Raw genomic sequence first — 19,056 nt, forward strand, 5'->3', positions numbered from 1 at the left:
TGCGATTTATTTCATTTTATTTTTTTTTTATACCGCCCATCATAATCTCTGCACTGATGTTCAGCACTCAGGTGTACCTTGACCTCTCTCTTAATTCGCTGCTTCGGGTTTTCGCAAATGTCAGCCAGGTTTTATTTACCGACGCCACTGGCTCTTGCAGATAAGCGCGCTGAATGAGGATCCATATGTAGAGCAGTTATGAAAGAAGTGGGTTGTGGTGGCGGCTGCGGCTGTGGCTGGGGGTGATGATGCACAGCACGTTGCTGAAGAGATCACACAGGCGCACGGGGGGTGGGGGGGGCGGGTTATTTATTTATTTACTTATTGTAGATGGGTCCCTATTTTGCTGTAATGGTCACATGGGAAAAGCCTTCACTTGGAAGTGCGGGGAAAATGGGTCATGTCTATATTTCAGAAATGTCAAAGCAATTAAAAATGGAAAATGCCTCTCCGGTTTGATGATAAAATGAATCGAACGATTGTCTACTGATTGCCGTTTGCATTTTTTGAATTTTGCAACTAGTTTAAATCTGTTTGTTGTGTACTGTAGGTACTGTGTGGAGTCTGCGTGCTAATACAGGAAGTGGTGCAGGAAGTCAATAAATCCTGTGAACCGTGTTGTGAATGGGCGATTGGCTTAGAGATTAGCATCTAATGAAAGATGTTGTAAGCTTACATACATCACAATAAATAGAAGCATCCCTCCTTCCCCCCGAAAAAAAGATCTTCGTTTAAGCGGCCGGCAGATTTGCATTCAACTGAAAATGAGTGTTAGCATCCTTATGCCTAATTTTAGCGTACACAGATGTTGTGAGGTATGAGTGAGACACATCAGGAACACATCATCACAAATGGCTTCAAGCGTGTTAAGACCGCTGACAATACAAGTTTACAGTCAAACTAGACGTAAAAGAAAGAGAATTACATGTGCATTTAAAGTCTGCTATCTTAATGCGAATTTGTAATGGGAAGCACCAATGGCTGGCTAACAAGTAGCATCTTGGCGTTGGTCTTTTAACCATTTAAGACAGGAATGTCAAACTCATTTTAGTCATGGGCCACAGCGTCGTTATTTAAAAGCTTTGGTTGCTTACCTCGTGGTGCCATTATGACTCCATGAATCCATACGTACTGTATGAAATCAGAAATCAGCAACCCCCCCAAAAAAACTCACAAATAAAATATCTGAACAATTATTTTTCAATTATTTTTGAAGGCCTGTTCGAAACAAAAGTAAAGCAATGCTATGTTCTTAAAAATAAAATTAAAAAAAAGACAATTTGCAATAAACATGAAGTTGACTCACTGACGAAATGAGGGGGCAGCCCAAATCTGGCCCTTAGGTTTTGACTCTTTTGACTTAAGCATCTTTGAACACAAATGGTGTAGCAACCCATAAAGACACGCAATCACTTTCTGCACCCAAAGAGTAAGAGAACAAATTTCAATTTAAAATGAGCCATGATAACACCTGCAAAATCTGCAACCCAAAATTTGCCAAACACCATAAAGAATGGTGCCAGTTTTAAGGAGCCGTCAAATTTAATGAGTGCAACCCCCCAACCCCCCCCCCCCCCCAAAAAAAAAACACATCGCACAATCCTCAAGAAAGTCTAACGAGTTCTCGTATGTACCGGCGTCATCTTGCTGAAAAATATAATGGGCTTCCCCTTGGCCAACTCTCACTGCCTGCGCCAAGGTTCATAGTCCTGGTCTGTTTTTCATTATCCGACTGAGCGGCAGACAAATAAACCAAGACGTGAAGATGAATATAAATATATATTTTTTTAAAAAGCATGCATCTCTAGTCTTGCCCGTTATCCGCAGTGTAGCTTTTGTGAGGGAAATGCACAACCGCCACCTCACGTTTGCTTTTTTTAGCTTGATGGCCAAGCGATTGTATTAAGTTTGTGACCGCAATGTGCTGGCAGAAGAGGGACAACACGACCGGAGTAAACCGCATTTACCTTGAATTTGTCAACTTCGGTCTTGGAGCAAGTGGCGTGGTAAGAGAGGACCTGAAATATGATGACACCGGTGACACAAATGCAATTTTTTTTTCAGTTCACTTAAGTACACATTGTGCGACTTAAAACAAGATTGCTGGGGTTGAACCAATTCATCGACTAGTCAGCTTTTACGACTCTGAATTTTAAGTCCACTTATGACATTTTTTTTACATGTTGTCTTCCAATTGACCAATTCTTGGACTGTAACACTTTGCAGAGCGGTGAAATGTCCAAAGGGTGTGGGACATTGTACTGTGCTGAAAAAAAATTCTGTGACATCATCATTCATAGACTCAACAAGTCAACTACAAAAAAAAAGAAAGAAAAATTAAGTCATTCAACCACTAACGGCCGCAGAACACGGCGGGGAAGATGAGCAATTTCTTAGCCCAGCCACACATTAATTTTCAAAACACCTTCTAGAGGGGGACGCCAAGATCAGCATTTTGTAATTCCTTTGGGAAAATGGGACGAGGAAGTGGGAACCAAAGAGAGTTTGGAAAACGACAACCAGCATTAAAATACAGATAAGAAAACATCATTCATACAGTGGCCATTTTTTTCTTTAACAGTCTGAATTTTTTGGGGCTACCAGTCAAATTAATAATATCCACCCATCCATTTTATATGACTAATTAGGAACGGTAGATGCATGCTGCAATTTTGTGGCGACACAATAATTTGTTCCATTCGCCCATTAACGGAATTAAAATGCATTTTAACACAAAAATGTTGTGTAAGTATGACTATTTTTGGCTGAAGTGGACAATTCTTTTCGAGGCTGCATTCTTACATCCAGAGCCACCGATTGCTTGGCCCACGACTTCTTCACCTGGTCGTACATGATGGTATTGTTGATGCCCAAGCCACAAAAGATCACAAAAGCCTAAGGGAAAAAAATAATAATACAAAATATCAAAATAAGTCTTACTAGTGATGATACGAAATGACAATAATGCAGGTGAGCGGAATACCTCAAAGAGACGCTGGTCCGCATCATCAAACGGTTTCCCGTCGAGGCGGTTCAACACTTGAGCAACACCTGGAGAACAAGCCCAAAGAGAGCGCAGCGGAACATTTTTGAGCAAACCTGAGATCCAGTAATATGCAGCAAATTATGAGATAAGAATAATTTGGTAAAAAACAACAACAAAAAAGGGCAAATTTATTCAAGAAACTCTCACAATCTGCTGATGTATTATTTTTCACTTCTTGCCTATAAGCCGGTTGTGAATTAGTTTGCTGCAAGACGACACGGCGCTAGAAAGGGCAAGTGCAAAATGAATATTCAATTAATAGAGTCAACAAAATAACACCGTTGGGACTAAGAAGCCTTTTGGTGTATTCAGCCGACGTCTCTTGGTGTCTGATGAAAGTAGAAAGCACGCTGAACATGAATAGTTCATCGATGCAGATTGTGATGCAATGATGCCAAAGCTCTGTAGGCTTACGCACAGCTGACAACGAGGCGCTCTAAAATGGCCACGCCGGTCCAAAGCCACGGTACAAATACCGGCTGTCAAGTTGCACTTAGTTTGATCGCTTCTTTGCTCTTGCATCTATTATTTTTTTAGTTTGTTTATTATCCCTGCGGCCCGGTAGTCCAGTGGTTAGCGCGTCGGCTTCACAGTGCAGAGGTACCGGGTTCGATTCCAGTTCCGGCCTCCCTGTGTGGAGTTTGCATGTTCTCCCCGGGCCTGCGTGGGTTTTCTCCGGGTGCTCCGGTTTCCTCCCACATTCCAAAAAATATGCATGGCAGGCTGATTGAACACTCTAAATTGTCCCTAGGTGTGAGTGTGAGTGTGGATGGTTGTTCGTCTCTGTGTGCCCTGTGATTGGCTGGCAACCGATTCAGGGTGTCCCCCGCCTACTGCCCGAAGACAGCTGGGATAGGCTCCAGCACCCCCCGCGACCCTAGTGAGCATCAAGCGGTTCGGAAGATGAATGAATGAATATTATCTCTGCGTGGCATGCGTACACTCATGGCCAACAACAAGGCGCTCTAAAGCATCCACCTCCAATCCAAACCTGAACTTGTCAATATTTTTTTTCCCCTCACTCATCAGTCGTCAAGACCGACTTTCATATTTTTTGTTTTTTCATAATGCTGTGCTCACCGCAGAGCATTAATTAATTAATACTTCGTAATTTGTTTTCCCCCCTTGCACATATACGATTTTTTCCCCCCACCATCACTGTCCAACGCCGAGCGCATTTCTCAATCAAGAAATACTTTCAATTCAATTAAGTTCAAATCCTTTCTTTAAATCTCAAGAGATGATTGAGGCCATCTCGAGTTTTTTTAAAGAGCGACAGAGAAATAGAACGCGGCACACAGCTTGCCGTCAAAAAGTCAACATTTTCCAGCCATCATTTGGAGGAGAGGTCACGATTTTCATTTGGAGGTGAGCATTTATCAGCCACTGTACAACTGACAAATGAGGCGGGCAATTTGCAACCGCGCTGTAAGCAGTTATGGGGGGCTTATTGATTGACTTCAAGGGGACTGTTGGAGCTTGGCTGGGGTGGAAAAGAGGGGGCAGGGGGGCTATGCGCTCAACCGAGTGCCATTATTTGAGTTAAAGAGGAGCGAGGCCCGAGTGTCCCGTTTTGATGCGCTTATGACAGTGGACCGCAGTTGTTGGATTTTTTTTTTTTTGCCATGAACCTTCTGCTCACACTAACTCAGACAGAAGGGCAATTTGCACGCTGGCCTCAGAAAACATTCGGCGCAGCTTCAAGCAACAATATGTCATGCCGTCTCAGCTGTAAATAACAGCTTCAAAATCATGAAATGCTGCCTTGGAAGAAGGAGAAAAATGTCCCTCGCCGCCATTGGCATCGTGACCCCGGATTACCTCTTTTCTAACATCTGTGCTAACATTTCCGATTCTGATTTTTGATCAACTTTGCTGTGCATTATCATGCACAAACTAAGCATCGGAGGGCCGCCAAAAATGCCCTCTCTTTGTAGTACATTTGTACTGGCACGTTTTCCGATCATGCTTTTGTTGGCTAACTTGTTGGCTAAGTACTAACCGGTATGTTAATTTGGACGGAGGGAGGATTAAACAAAACATAATAGAGTGTAATAAAGCTTAGAGCCGGGGCACAATAGGGCGACGGCGAGCATATGTATTCTCATTTTTCATGTGTTTGGCGTTACCGTGTTTGGCGTTACCGCTCTCATGTCAAGCTAGCGTGTTTAGCCGTCGCTTCGTAGCGGTCGCTAATGGCGTGTCCTAGCATGCGACAGTGCCCGAGCCCGGTGCGATAGGTGCATTGCGATTAAAGTGGGGGGAGTTCTCGTTCAAGTTTGCCATGGCCACAAATTCAATTAAGCAGCTTTATTCACAGTTCCACAGGAAGGTCCGTAATTAACTGTCTCAACTTCTAACTCTGAAAGCCTCGGTAGGCTATTGTTGTTGTTAGAATCACATCACAAATTCTGGGGAATTTCATTTTGAATGAGCTGTTGGTTACCTTGACAGACGCCACAAGAACATTTCATTTATGAATTAAAAGTATCCTTGACTTGAGAATTTCATCTTCCGCTGATTTGTCTTTATAATGGTTTTTCACTTTAGTTCCTCAGGTGCCACCCACACACTGTGCTTTTTTTTTTTTCCATTCGCCCATTTTTTTCTCGGCTTCCTGTCCCTGACAAATACATTAACACCCACGCAAAAGAAATGCATAGCACACAAAGACACACAGAACTTTAAACTCAACCATTTGCAAATCAATGCTGATCACTTTTGGATTCAATGACAAGAATGACTTCCCGCGTGTGAGTTCAGATACAATCCAGTATTTCGAAGGATGATCTCGCTGGCCCTCACAGAAGTATTAAACAGCGACACCAAAGAGAGGCTCAATGATTTATGGCTGTGTCGATGTGTGGTGTCTGCCCTGGGGCTGATTCACAAACACGAAGCACGCAACGAGGAAACACCGGCAAAGTAGAGACCGGATCTCATCACAGAAACGGAAGCCTCCGATATCGTTCCGACATTTATCTACATGCAGCGGCAACAGCAGGGGGAGAGGACCAATTCAAACTAGTACTTGTGAGGACCAATTATGACCCAAATGTGACACATATTTACACGTGTAAAGATTGCCTGAGAAGTGAAACTGTCGATTCTGATGAGTACAGCAAAGAGTGAAGAACAAAAATAAAGGTCATTTATCATTTATAAATAAATTTTATTTGTTGACTTACCAATGATTTGGTGATCGCTGTTCCAGATGGGCACACAAAGCACAGAGCGAATATGGAAGTCAGAAAACTGGTCCGCCTAGAAAAAACAGTGGCATATTAATCATAACAATAACCGGCCATCGACATTGAGAACATACAGTACTGAGCAGAGCTCGCTGACGAGCTAATCGTTTGAATCAGGTGTGCTGCAGCAGTGTAAGATGGAAAATATGCGGGGTAGCCGGAGGTTGACACCTACGCCCTAAGGCAACAAACTCTTGAAACTTGGACTGTCGGGTGAAAACCTTCTATGTCCAAACTTGGTCAGTTTCGCATTTTATTTCAAATGTGTCCCCACGTAAGTCTGTTATTTTTGCTTGTTTGTTGACCAGTGTACAATGCTTCCTGCCTATCCCAACTGTCTTCGAGCAGCAGGCAGGGGACACCCTGAACCGGTTGCCAGCCAATCGCAGGGCGCACACGAACGAACAACCATCCGCGCTCACACTCACACCAAGGGACAATTTGGAGTGTTCAACCAGTCTGAAATGCATGTTTTTGGAATGTGGGAGGAAACGGAGTACCCGGAGAAAAGCCACGCAGGCCGGGTGAGAACATGCAAACTCCACGCAGGAAGGCCGAAGCCGGAATGGAAACATGCACCGTGAAGCCGGGCCGGCGCGGTAATCGGTCAACCACCGTGCTGTGACTTGTGAAGTCACTCAGTAAAAAAAAATAAAAATAAATGTTTAAAATGGTTGATTGCTGAGTGGGTACCTCAGCATCAAAGCGAGGATCCTGGTAGGCGTCGCTGATGTTGACAGGAAGTCCTGTGGATGCAACCAGCTCTGCGATGCTGTTGTTGATGAGCCAGTCAGAGTAAGAAGACTTTTCCATACTGTCCTTGAAACTGCGAGCGGAACATGAATAATGGGAGATGAAGTGAATACGAAGCCACAGCCTCGTAAGCGTCTGCCTATTTATGTTCTCAAAGAAAGACAAAGCAATGTCGACATCTCTCACAGTCGTTCTCATGAAAATGTATCGCGGTTACGCAAAGATTATTTTCTTCCCTCGCATAGTAGAAGCGCAACACGGCAAAGCCATACAATATGCAAATTTATTCCATGTCTGTGGACCCGCCCCCTGAGATGCATTGATAAACAGATGGTGTCATAAAGTTTCTTAAAGTAATGAAGTTGAGTGGATGTGAGCGGCCGGCCGGTCGCCAAAGGGCCCCAGACAAATAAATGTACAGATAGGTAGTGTAGCAACCACAAATGCCCTATGAGAACTCTGACATTTGAATTTCGCGCCGCGAGACTGATCAGCCAATCGGCGGCCCCCGCTGCCGCTCGCTACCAACCAATCACACAGATAGGTAGATATTTTTTTAAGTTAAGATAGGTAGATATTTTTTCAAGTTATTTAAAATAATAAATAAAAAAAATACAACCCGGCCAAATGCACAATTACACTATCATCAATCAAGAGGGAACACGATAACGAGCAAGTGAAAGCTTTGCTAAAAATCAGTTACAATAGAGAGGTGACGATTAGCAACGGAGAATCTTTGCAATTCTGTTGCTGGGGCTCATTGGCAAGGCGTACCTAATCTTGTGGGTGGTGTACGACACGTTCATCAAAACGTTCTAAACAATAATTCAATCTTTCCGCACACGGCCATGCCTAGCGGTGGTGAGAATTTTTCCAAATCAAATTAAAGACAGCTCTCACAGTCGGCCTGCCTTTCTGTACTCCCTCAGCAGAGGAGTATATTTTATTTCTTTATTTGTATTTAGTCCTTGATGAAAGCTTGACAGATTCAGATGCAAAATGATAGAGAAAAAGTCATCCAAATGAAAAGAAAGGAAATCTAGCAAAACTAGATTTTTTTGGGGGGGGGGGGGGGTTCCCCACTTGGACACATTTAACCCTTTCGGGGACAGCGGTTACTAGAGTGGACATCTGATCATGTTATCAGGTTACAGCAGGCATGTCCAAAGTCCGGCCCGGGGGCCAAATCCGGCCCGCGGTCGAATTTCATCCGGCCCTCGGCCCCTGTCATAAAATCAGTGCCGTCTGGCCCGCAGGTTGGGCGCAATGGAACACGTGTTGCATTGACTGAGGTCTCGTAGACTGGTAGGTGATGTTTCATAGAGTACTGCTTCCCTCTAGTGGCTAAATGAGTAATAGCATTTAATAAATGAGTAATAGCATTTAGACACTAGAGGGCATCACTCACGAGTTAACAAGACATCACTCCGTGTTTATATTGACTGATATGTCATATTTCAAATGATCCTTGCAGTTGTGGATATGTGTATTGCTTGTTCATTTCCCTGTTGTTCGAGTCAAAGGTTTTGTGACTATTGAAAAGTCATGGTGATACATTTTGTGTTCAAATCAATCAATTTGCACTCAGGAGACTTCTGTTTAAGAAAAAGTCAAGTGAATAAGCAGTTGCATGTGATATACCTGTTTCAAATGAACCAAAAGAAATTCTTAAGATTGTTGAAATTAAAATAAAAATGGAAATGTGAAACAGACTGGCTTACTAAAATTTGTTGAACAATATTGTTGTTCAATGTAAAGAATGTCAGCCAAGGTCGGCCCCCCGACATTTTACCACATAAGATCTGGCCCCCTTGGCAAAAAGTTTGGACACCCCTGGGTTACAGGGTGCGTGAAAGGCTCAAACATAACTTACCTTGTTTCAGCATCAGCACTGCACTTTGGTGACAATAATTCAAAAGACTTTGTAAACTTCACCACCTGAGACATTCAAAAGGACAACGTTTTTTAAAAAATAAAGTGCCGGCTGTACACAAAATGTTACTGTAAGCAAAAATAAATACATAAAATCAAACAATACCGGCGATTCAATGTCCTCCAGCAATTGAACAGAACAGCGCTCGCACTTGAGCAATGTCTGAGCGCGATGCATGATCTTTCGGACAATTTTCTCCAGATCGGTCTGTTCTTCAAACAGGTCGTTGACTACTTCGAGGAGTGCCTGGAAGGAATATCCGAAGCAAACAAAAAAAGACAGTGTCGGTTTAACTGCCAGAGAGTTTTGATGCTACCGCAATAAATCAGAACGCGCCGTGTAAACGGGCCTCAATAAAGAGGCTTTGCCCTGTTCGGCTGTTACAACTGTAAAAATCATTATTCTTCGGCTATGAAACATCAGAACAACGCGGCATGATTAGCTTCCCCAGTCAAAGCATATTAAGTCCTTGATGTATGGCAGAGCCAATCCAATCTAATACCGAGCACATACCGAGCACATTTCTCTCCCACAGAACTGTGTTCTCGTAATGTTCTCTCCACGGCGGATCAACTAGTGGCATGAATAAGTGCGCATCTCGTAATGTTCCCTCCAACCAAGCCCACGTTTGGAATGAGGCCCATCCCTACGCAGGTGATCGGCGAGCATCATGGGAGGTATTGTCATTGCGAAGAAAGGAAATGGGGTGGGGGTGGTGGTGGTGGGGGGGGGGGGGCTCACGAGGTACTTACCCGACTCCTGTCGTATTCCTTCCTCGAGGCGGCAAAGAGTTGGGCATTGGAGATCGCAATGCCACAGAAGGGCAGGTACATCTGCAGTACCTGCGCACATCAAAAGACATTTGGTCTTATCGTCCATCAGCAGCAGCAGCAGCAAGGCTCATGTTTAGTGCCCGATGGCACCAAATTACTCGCAATAACGTCTATCGGCTCATCTCCAAACATCTGTTTTCTCTGCGGAAAAAGCTTTCGAACAGTAGACACCGACAATGAGAGCTGCGAGCTGCACTCGGAGATCACTTTGCTCAGTGAAGTTGACTCTGGCCACTTCAGCCTATTCGTCTTTGTTTCCTGTAGCTTCTGACACCGTCTCCCACAACATCCGCACCGCTTAATCGGTACCGCTCTCAACTGCTCACACTCATACCTCTCCAACCTCTATTTTACATAAATCGAGGTGTGCCACAAGGCTCAATGCTTGTCCCCCTTTTCAACATTTTAGAACAGCCGTCTTAAACTTCCAAATGTATACAACGCCCAACTCTGCCTCAGTACGCAGCATATCTGTCCAAAACCGCAAGCTGAAACCTGGGCCGTCACCCTCCTTTCCATCATTCCTGCATCATAACGCCAAAGGCGCCTCATTTACTGTCAAAAACATTTCCTGACGTCAGCCCTCATGGCCTGACAAAGTGGACCATGCAGACCTTCTACACCACTGCAATCAATAACCGCAATAATAATTTAATTAAAATCTCTCTCGTAGGGCCGATTAAAAGTGAGCAATACTGAATCCCACCAGGATTCGTGACATTTTTAGTTGTTCACAGTACAGTAGAAAGATTTTTTGTGTTGACTATTTATTTTTAACAAACTACATAGAGCGACTAAATTTTCAGTGTGTTTCAAACCACCTGTGTATTAGAATACATTTCCCACATTTATTTTCATTTTTTTTAATGTCCCCCTTTTAATCAATGCAAAAAAAAAAACATTTCATGACATCACGACTTGCTGGATTCATCAATTCAACTGACATTTTACCATTTGACTGAACAGTCTGACTTATTGCGCCTCCGGCTGATACAATAAATGCACTCATATATTGTATACATAAATAATGTAATCAAACATTTCCTACTTCCTGCCGTGCTTGGTTTATAAAGCCCATCAGTAGAAAAGCACGCACTCGACTTGGTGCACAAGGAGGTGCTTAATAATGGTGCACATAGGTTGAAATTGACGCACTGGAGCGAAAATGTGTCTGCCCCCCTCTGTAATGTCAAATACACACATTTTCGGTGGAGGGCATCCTTAATAAGCTTCCTCTTTTGCTCTCAAGGTTTAGTTTGTGGCTGCAGTGTAAACAACACAGTGGGCATAACAAACGCAGTAATATTTGCCAGCCGTTCATCCAACCTGAAGGTGAGGAAGGCGCAACTATTCATGAACGTCACGCTACTTGGCTGCAGCTGCCGGTATGTGACCTATTCTTCATTATAATGAAGATTTCAGTCTTCCACAAGTCGATCTGTAATATTTACCAGTCCAGGGTGCTCTCCGCCTTTCGCCCAAGTCTGGTGAAAAAAATTCCAAGTGACCCGAGACCCTGACCGAGTTCAGCAGTATAAAATCGATGACAGGATCCATTTTCGTTGGCCATGTGATCTATGACAATTACAACCGGTATTGACATTGCTTTTGTTCAGCGTGTTTGACTGACGCTCTGGCCTGCGCATATGAACACGATTGGTCCAAATGAAACGACTCGACAGCATTTCTCACCACATTTGTTTGGTTTCACTTGAGGCTTGGTTCAAATCATTTTACACCCTGAAGCACTTTGCTCGTTTTTATGTATTTTTTTTTGTCTTTCAACAGACAGATGCCGAGCTTATCCATTACGCTATCTCGGCTGTCCTCTGGAATTCGGTAATAATGATCTTCCGGAACGGCAGCAGTCATCAGGCCAGAGCAGAGAAAGATTCATTAGTGAGGAGGACATTGGGGATCTGGCCATGGATTTGTCTGTGCGACTAACAGGCAAACGCAAGAAAAGCAGCGCGCTTGCTAATTACGTTCCGTCGGGCAGGCCATTAGACAAGGTTGCATTACAAACAAAGGTTCTTGCCTAGAGACTGACCAGCGGTAAAAGAGTGGTTTAATAACAAAGGCCGGCTCCTACGAGACTCTCACTTACGGTACTCTCCCCGCAATGACTCGGTGGTCTGCGGCTGCCTTTTATGCGTGGCCGGCTGTGAGAAATTACAAGGTCCGCTTTTTATTTCTCCGCGCTTCATTTTTGAAAGCAAATTGGAGCAGGTCGTTTTTGACTGAGCTCAGACCATCACGCACGAGGGAAGGTGAAGGCTGTTCATGATCGTTTTCGTGGGTGTTGGGCGATCCCCAACCTTTTTTGCCCCACGCACCAGTTTAATGTCAGACAATATTTTAAGGGACCGGCGTTTAAGGTGTGACGGATAAATACAGCAAAATAATATGATATGACCAGCATGAAAACTGGTATTTTCTTGAAATAATAATAAACACAAATCATGACACGTGGAACGTTCTGACTGTAACACTCTCTGGTCGCGTTAAAAAATGCCTTCAAAATAAGATACACCGCAAATACAAAGCGCATGTAAAATACGACTCAGCATCGCCGCATATTATGCAGAGTGGGCTTTGTGCGTGAAACTCTCCCATTGAGATAAATCTGTATCTTACGTAGGACTTCTGATACTGTCTAAATGTACTCTTCTTTTTCTTGAAAGTCTTTGGCTTCTCTTCCGTCTCCTGGCTAGGCCTTTTCCCCTTCCCCAAAATGTTTGTTTTTTACTCATTTTGCGAGCTCCTGGGTTTCATTTTAGCGGTAACCTATCACTTGACGGAGAACCACGCCTTGACCTGAGTCATACTTCAAAATAAAGCATATTTGAGCTTCTGAAATAAATAAAACTGAATGAATTATCCTTTCTGTGTGGCATGGTACCAAATGACCCACGGACCGGGGGTTGGGGACCACTGATCTACGGCTTCTCTCGTTTCGAGAGTACAAACGTTGACACTCGGAACGGGATATGACCTTTCTTTCAAAACCACAGAGGGCCAAGTCGGGTTGGTTGTTAGCCACGTTGGTGCCGAGGGAAGCGAGGCAACCGCAGTGCAGCACCCGTTATTGACTTTGAGGTAACGCGGCATTATCACAGGGGTATCACGGAGCAGAGAACACCAAGTGCTTCTTCTGTTCTTACAGTACAAATAGTGCAGTCTTGACTTAATTGAGCCTCCTTCTCCTTTCCTGTCCTTAAAATAATCTACTTGATCCCAACCGATGTGGTTTCAAGAGCAGCTGCTCCACTTCAACGGCACTGCTGTTCATGACACAAAGACCTTTACCAGGTTCACTGGTTCTTCAACACTTTTAGCCGATTTCCATACTGGATGATTTTAACCCTTTGAGGGACAGCGGTTACTACAGTGGACATGTTATCATGTTATCAATGTTCCAGGGTGCATGAAAGGATTCCAATTGCTAAGTTGCTATAAGGTCATTGCGGCTTACGGAGACAAAACATATCAAAGCTAACACGTAAGCTAGCCACTGACGCAGTGAAGAAAGTTTATTCACACAAGACAACAACTGGAGTTCTTTATAAAAGATAACACAATTAGACATCGACTGAGTCATTACTACAGCTCCCCAAAGGCCTTCCCGCCCTCCAGAGGATCATCACGACACAATTAAAGCAGTGTGGGATTAAAGTCAACCGACGCGTGTTTAGCTAGCATATAAGGTTTCCACCACGCCACGAAATGTTTAATGAAGACAATCTGAAATCTTTGTAATAACATTGTCTGAAGACTTTGCGGAGTGAAAATACATTTTCTTATTACGGAGAGCGGCAGCGACGCCCGACAACGGCGGTTTGCTGTATTGTGTGTTCACGTTACCATTAGCATTCATTACTAATTCATCTCTAGCCAGCATTAGTGTGTTGTTAATGCGTTGGCAAAGTCGCTTAAAGCATAGCATCGATAAAACAAAATGTTTCGTGTTGTGTCGAGTGTTGGGCTTTTCTAACTCAAAAGAAAATTTGACCCAAATTGAGAACATTTGTTTTTGTTCGACGGGACTCGCCTGAATCAAGACTGAGGAAATTCTCAAAGGCGACATGAATGGCAATGCATATTAGATGGGGGCGGGGGGTTGTTGTTGTTGTTTTTTTTTTTTTTGCAGAGGAAACTATACAGCAGGTAGCCCGGTAGTCCAGTGGTTAGCACGTCGGCTTCACAGTGCAGAGGTACCGGGTTCGATTCCAGCTCCGGCCTCCCTGTGTGGAGTTTGCATGTTCTACCCGGGCCTGCGTGGGTTTTCTCCGGGTGCTCCGGTTTCCTCCCACATTCCAAAAATATGCATGGCAGGCTGATTGGACGCTCTAAATTGTGCCTAGGTGTGAGTGTGAGCGTGGATGGTTGTTCGTCTATGTGTGCCCTGCGATTGGCTGGCAACCGATTCAGGGTGTCCCCCGCCTACTGCCCGGAGACGGCTGGGATGGGCTCCAGCACCCCCCGCGACCCTAGTGAGGATCAAGCGGTACGGAAGATGAATGAATGAACTATACAGCAAAGCAAGTACGATTTTACTATGCCAATTTGCCTTGCACGAAATTACATAGGATATGGGCAAGAAAACAAATCCAAATGATCATTTCAATCTCTTGCCGTGTCTCTTGGCTTGCCCATTTGTTCTTCTCTACTGGACTTGACCACTGGAACAGATATTTGAAATGGAAAAATAAAAAAGCACAACAGACAGCGAACCCACTGTAGTTTTCCTTGTACGTAGCACAATTGCTGTAAAATAAAATGCAGTCAAAATTGTAATTCTTATCAAGCGGCAATAAAGCCACTCTGTTCCATTTTCACCCCGCTTCCCATCACACTTGCACAGTTTTTGTCAGGAAAATGCCCCAGAGCCAGCCTAACTGCCAGCCGCTAAGCACCATAGACGCTAATACCAAACTAAAGTGGAACACTGAGCATGCGGGTAAAAAAAAAAAAAAAAAAAAACACCTATTGAGGGACATTTTCTGCAACTTTTTGGCAAGAGCTGTTGAACACACCGAGACACTAAGTAGCGGAACAAATATTCGGCACGTTTGATGAGCGAGTGTGTGAATTATTGAAATAATAGAAGCGGTGTTATCACCGCTGTTATCACCGCACCGGGTCCAAACAACAAGTAAAAAACATAACCAAACAAATTTTACTATTTGCATTTTATGTGAAGATCACATATTACTGTGTGTTTTTAGAATAAAACTTTCGAGTAAAATGTTTCTAGTGGAAAAAAAAACTGGCTGGGACGGATTAATTGCTTTTCCCCATATTTCAATGGGGACATATTATTTGAGATACACTCACGCTCTCTGAATGATATTGAGATGGGTCTGCAAATGTCAACGTGACAACAGTGGCGCGCGCTCCCCGCCGTAATGAAGACGCTACCTTTTCATCATCTTCAGTGAAGATTTCCACACTCGAGGTCTTGTTGATGCCCTGAGCCACTCCGATGATCTCGCCGTCGCTGTTGCGAATGGGCATGCACAAGAGCGACTTGGTCTTGTACCCCGTCAGCTTGTCAATTTCATCACTGAAGCGACGATCCTGCCAGACCCACAGACAAGGACAACGCATGACGAACACAAAGTTTGGAACGTTTTGTCCGGATTAAATGCGATAGTAGCGTTCTGCTTCCCTACATGACACGAAAGGAAAATTGTACTACTGAGCAGGACTTTTCTCTCATGTTCTGACAATTTATTGGCATTGCTCATTAGTTCTAAACGGTCATGCCCTAAATTATTAACTGTGTTTTGGAATGTTTGCCAAAAAGTTGAATATATGCTGCCATGCTTACGTGATGTATGTATATGCATTATTATTTTTGTTGTATTTTCGACTGCGGAACAAATATCCTCCCGAGGGACAATAAAGCTCTGAAGTGAACTAAATTGGATTTAAGCTTTTTATATTCGGAGGCGGGGGAGTGGAGGGTGGTGCTTTTTAATGTGGCGGGTTTTTGTGATGTACTGCAGTTTGGCAATGTTTACACATTTCATATGAAAGATCTGACTGAAGTCTAACTGATGTATTTTTAGTGGAGTGGAAAAAAAGGTCAAATAAAAACAATGTGGTGGGATAAATATGCCTATTATTGGGGATTAGGCTCTGTCACATCCAATTCCTTTTAGGGATACGGTATGCATATACAGGAGATATAAAAAGTCCACACACCCCTGTTCAAATACAAACATCAGGTTTTCATTGCATTTAAAAAAAAAAGACTTTAGTAATTTCAATGAAAGTGATAGCCCCCACCATCATTTCAAGAAGACAATTAAAACTAAACAATTACATAATGTGGTTGCACAAGTTTGTTTTGTGTGCATTTTGTATTGCTTTGGAGTTAAGCTATTTTTGTGTGAATAAAGGCTTTGACTGTTCGGATTTTTTCCGTCTTCGCAGGGGTTTATTCTTTGCCGTTGACCCAATATTGCGGATGTGAAACGGGAGTGAGCACATACCCGCTACCATTTAGAGTACCTCTGAGTAACTCCAGATTTCAGCTGTTCTAGTAGGCTTTTCCTGACTTTGCTTTCTCGTAGAAATGACATGAGGCCACACCCCTTCAAGGCACATTGACGCAAATATTACGGCGTGTCTATTGACTTAACTTCATAAATCCAGGTGTCAAGCTCGGGTCCTCGAGGGCCATTTTCACGCACGCTTTAGATCAGTGAAGTTTGGAGAAAAAAAAAATCGCATGCGACATAAAATAACAAAAAATTGCAGGGATTGTGTTTATATTTTTTAGAGGTTAAAGTAGGCATAATGTTCACATTCATTTTGGTTACAAGTTATCCTAGTTTTCTGACATTACGCAATCTTCTGCCTTTTTTCTAATGAGCATCTATGACGGCCATAAATTTAATAAACATTGAGGCAATAATTCTATTTTCAGAGGTTGAAATGGGCATAAATAGAGTCCGCATACATTATGGTGGCAATTTTGTAATTTTCTGAAATTAAGATTAAATTCACTTTATACACTGTCCCACTCGAGAGATTGAAAGCTGTGATATCATCATCATCATCATCATCATCAGGACGGGCGGTGGGGGGGTCACCTGGTAGGCGTCCGGAATGTTGACCGTCTCCCCGTGCTCGGCCACGTAGCCGATGATCCCTTTACCCCACGGCACCTGCACTTCGTCCGAGTTCATGGAGGGGAGCACGGTGGTGCCCGCGTGCACATCGAAGAACTTGGACACGAGCGTCTTCTTGTTCCCGGTGCCTTCCACGAGGAACAGCGAGCAGCGGTCCGCGTCCACCATGATGCACACGAACACCAGGATCTTGTAGCTGAGGCTCGTCAGGTCCAAGTCGTTGGAGATGTCTTTGACGAGCTCGAGGAAGAACTCTCTCTCGTTGTTTTCCTTGAGGTAATATTTGAAATCCACGGCCGTGGACGGGTACTGCGGGATGTTGACTCTGGACTCGAGCAGCGCGCTCAAGATGTGCGCGGTGGTCGGGGGCAGCGAGCTCGCCTTCCTCAGCAGGGCTCTCCGGCGCATGCTGCTCAGAGGCTCCTGAGCCCGCGAGTTGACTTGCTCGTCGTAGGTTCGGTTGACGTTGACGGCTTTGGAGCGCGCGAAAGTTTTGCGCAGCTCCTTCTGCGAGGCTCTCCGCTGCAAGCCGTCGCATTTGCTCGCCCAGCTGTCCCTCAGCGCGGCGCCCTTCTCGTCCCTCGGCTCGGCCGGGGTCGCGACCGTCGGACCCGACTTGGCCGCCTGGTGGTTCTTCAGCCACTTCTCCACCATGCCATAAGTGCCCTTTCGGTTCAAGTAGTCCTCGAATAACTCGGGGTGCGAGTCCAGGAAACTTTCCACGTCAGAGAAACACACCATATTGGCCACTGCCATACCTGGTCCCCGGATGCTCCAGATGCTCCCCGGCGAACCACAGCCACGAAGTCGCACGGGGAAAGATCATCTATGAGGCTGGGTTGAAGGTCCAGGTTAGAGAATCCCCGGGAATCCCAAAGAGGCGTCAGGCTGGAAACACCCATTGAGCCAGCATCTCATCCCCAGCTTCCAACTCCATTGATGCTCATCTTTTAAAAGCATCTTACCTCCTCCAAGTTCCTCCGTACTGCTCAACGAAGGGGTGCCCGGGCTGAAGAAAGAGGACGGAGCACGAGAAACAAGCAGCGGTGGAAAAAAAAACATCAGAGATCCACAAGCGAGCATCGGCAGGGTGCGTGTGTGCTCTTGTGTGCAATCGACTGTGTTGCCTGTGGTTGGCTCGGCCCGCTGACGTGGGCTTCGTCATGCAGCTGAGCTTGCAGGCTTCCAGGCTCGACCCAGCTTCCGAAGCCCGTGGACATGTCGGCGGCTCGCTCTCTCCCCAAAAACACTCCAAAATACCCTGCAGAGTATGAAAACACATGTCTTGAGTCCTTACCCTCATTTATTTATTAGACTATAAAACATTCATTCGAATTCAGGAAAAAAAAGCCTGCATAACGATGACTGAAATTACAATCCGATCCATTATGTGAGAAAATGAATATTGATATACGCGTCTCATAATAAGTGTTAGTTATGCAAAGGCATTTTCATAAGTAGAAGAATGCTGGCTTCTTGACCATGCAGTTGCTTTTAACGAACACTAGAGGGTGCTATTCTCCACCAACTGCCATCTATTATTAAAAGCAGAACAAGCAGTTGTTCTCAAACGTTTGTACACGAAGTACCCCCTTAAAAAAGTACCAGCATCATGACCAATAAAATATTCACTTTTGATGTTTCAAAAAGTTGTAGCTTGAAAATGGCTAGAGATAAAGGCAAGTTGTTCATAATCATCCAACACAGAAAATGCATTTTTGGAGGACCGACAACAACCACATTTCTATGTATAAAAACACCACATTTCTATGTATAAAAAAAACTTTTTGAAGTGAACTGCTGACATTAATCAGATTTATTTAGATACGCTTGTAAGGTTAATTTTGTTTGAAGATGTAATGCCAACTATTTTGAATAAAAGTACATCATTAAGAAACTTTCACAAAGGCGGTTCACCGCTACCCAACGGCTTTACTGTTGCTCATCAATAACATAAGGTATTGTACTTGCCTTCTTGGGGGCTGTTTGGAAAAGACACAAACAGGAAACTGCTGCCTTTACATCGAATGGAAATGGTCACACTTTTGACATCCATATTGTAAACTTGGAACAGAATTTGTCAATACACAAAAGAAGT

General features: G+C 44.1%; 1 protein-coding gene across 2 annotated transcripts in view; it reads right to left on the reverse strand.

Moving 5' to 3' along the window:
* The window catches only part of pde11a (phosphodiesterase 11a), a 29,974-nt gene extending 11,052 nt beyond the window's left edge, over positions 1-18,922 (reverse strand). Inside the window, exons 1-12 of one of the 2 annotated variants that reach the window (XM_052081639.1) lie at positions 17,924-18,922; positions 17,717-17,846; positions 16,920-17,624; positions 15,238-15,396; positions 9,736-9,825; positions 9,089-9,229; positions 8,924-8,988; positions 6,991-7,123; positions 6,235-6,310; positions 2,984-3,051; positions 2,803-2,895; positions 1,968-2,018 (exon numbers count right to left, since the gene is read on the reverse strand). In XM_052081639.1, the coding sequence (XP_051937599.1) occupies positions 1,968-2,018; positions 2,803-2,895; positions 2,984-3,051; positions 6,235-6,310; positions 6,991-7,123; positions 8,924-8,988; positions 9,089-9,229; positions 9,736-9,825; positions 15,238-15,396; positions 16,920-17,624; positions 17,717-17,846; positions 17,924-18,261 (2,049 nt within the window). In that variant the 5' untranslated portion in view covers positions 18,262-18,922. Of the gene's footprint in view, positions 1-1,967; positions 2,019-2,802; positions 2,896-2,983; positions 3,052-6,234; positions 6,311-6,990; positions 7,124-8,923; positions 8,989-9,088; positions 9,230-9,735; positions 9,826-15,237; positions 15,397-16,919; positions 17,625-17,716 lie in introns of both variants that reach the window. The other variant, XM_052081640.1, reaches the window with a different exon arrangement.
* Positions 18,923-19,056: the final 134 nt, after the last annotated feature.

This window comes from Hippocampus zosterae, chromosome 12, assembly GCF_025434085.1.
Source record: "Hippocampus zosterae strain Florida chromosome 12, ASM2543408v3, whole genome shotgun sequence".
Lineage (NCBI taxonomy): Eukaryota > Metazoa > Chordata > Actinopteri > Syngnathiformes > Syngnathidae > Hippocampus > Hippocampus zosterae.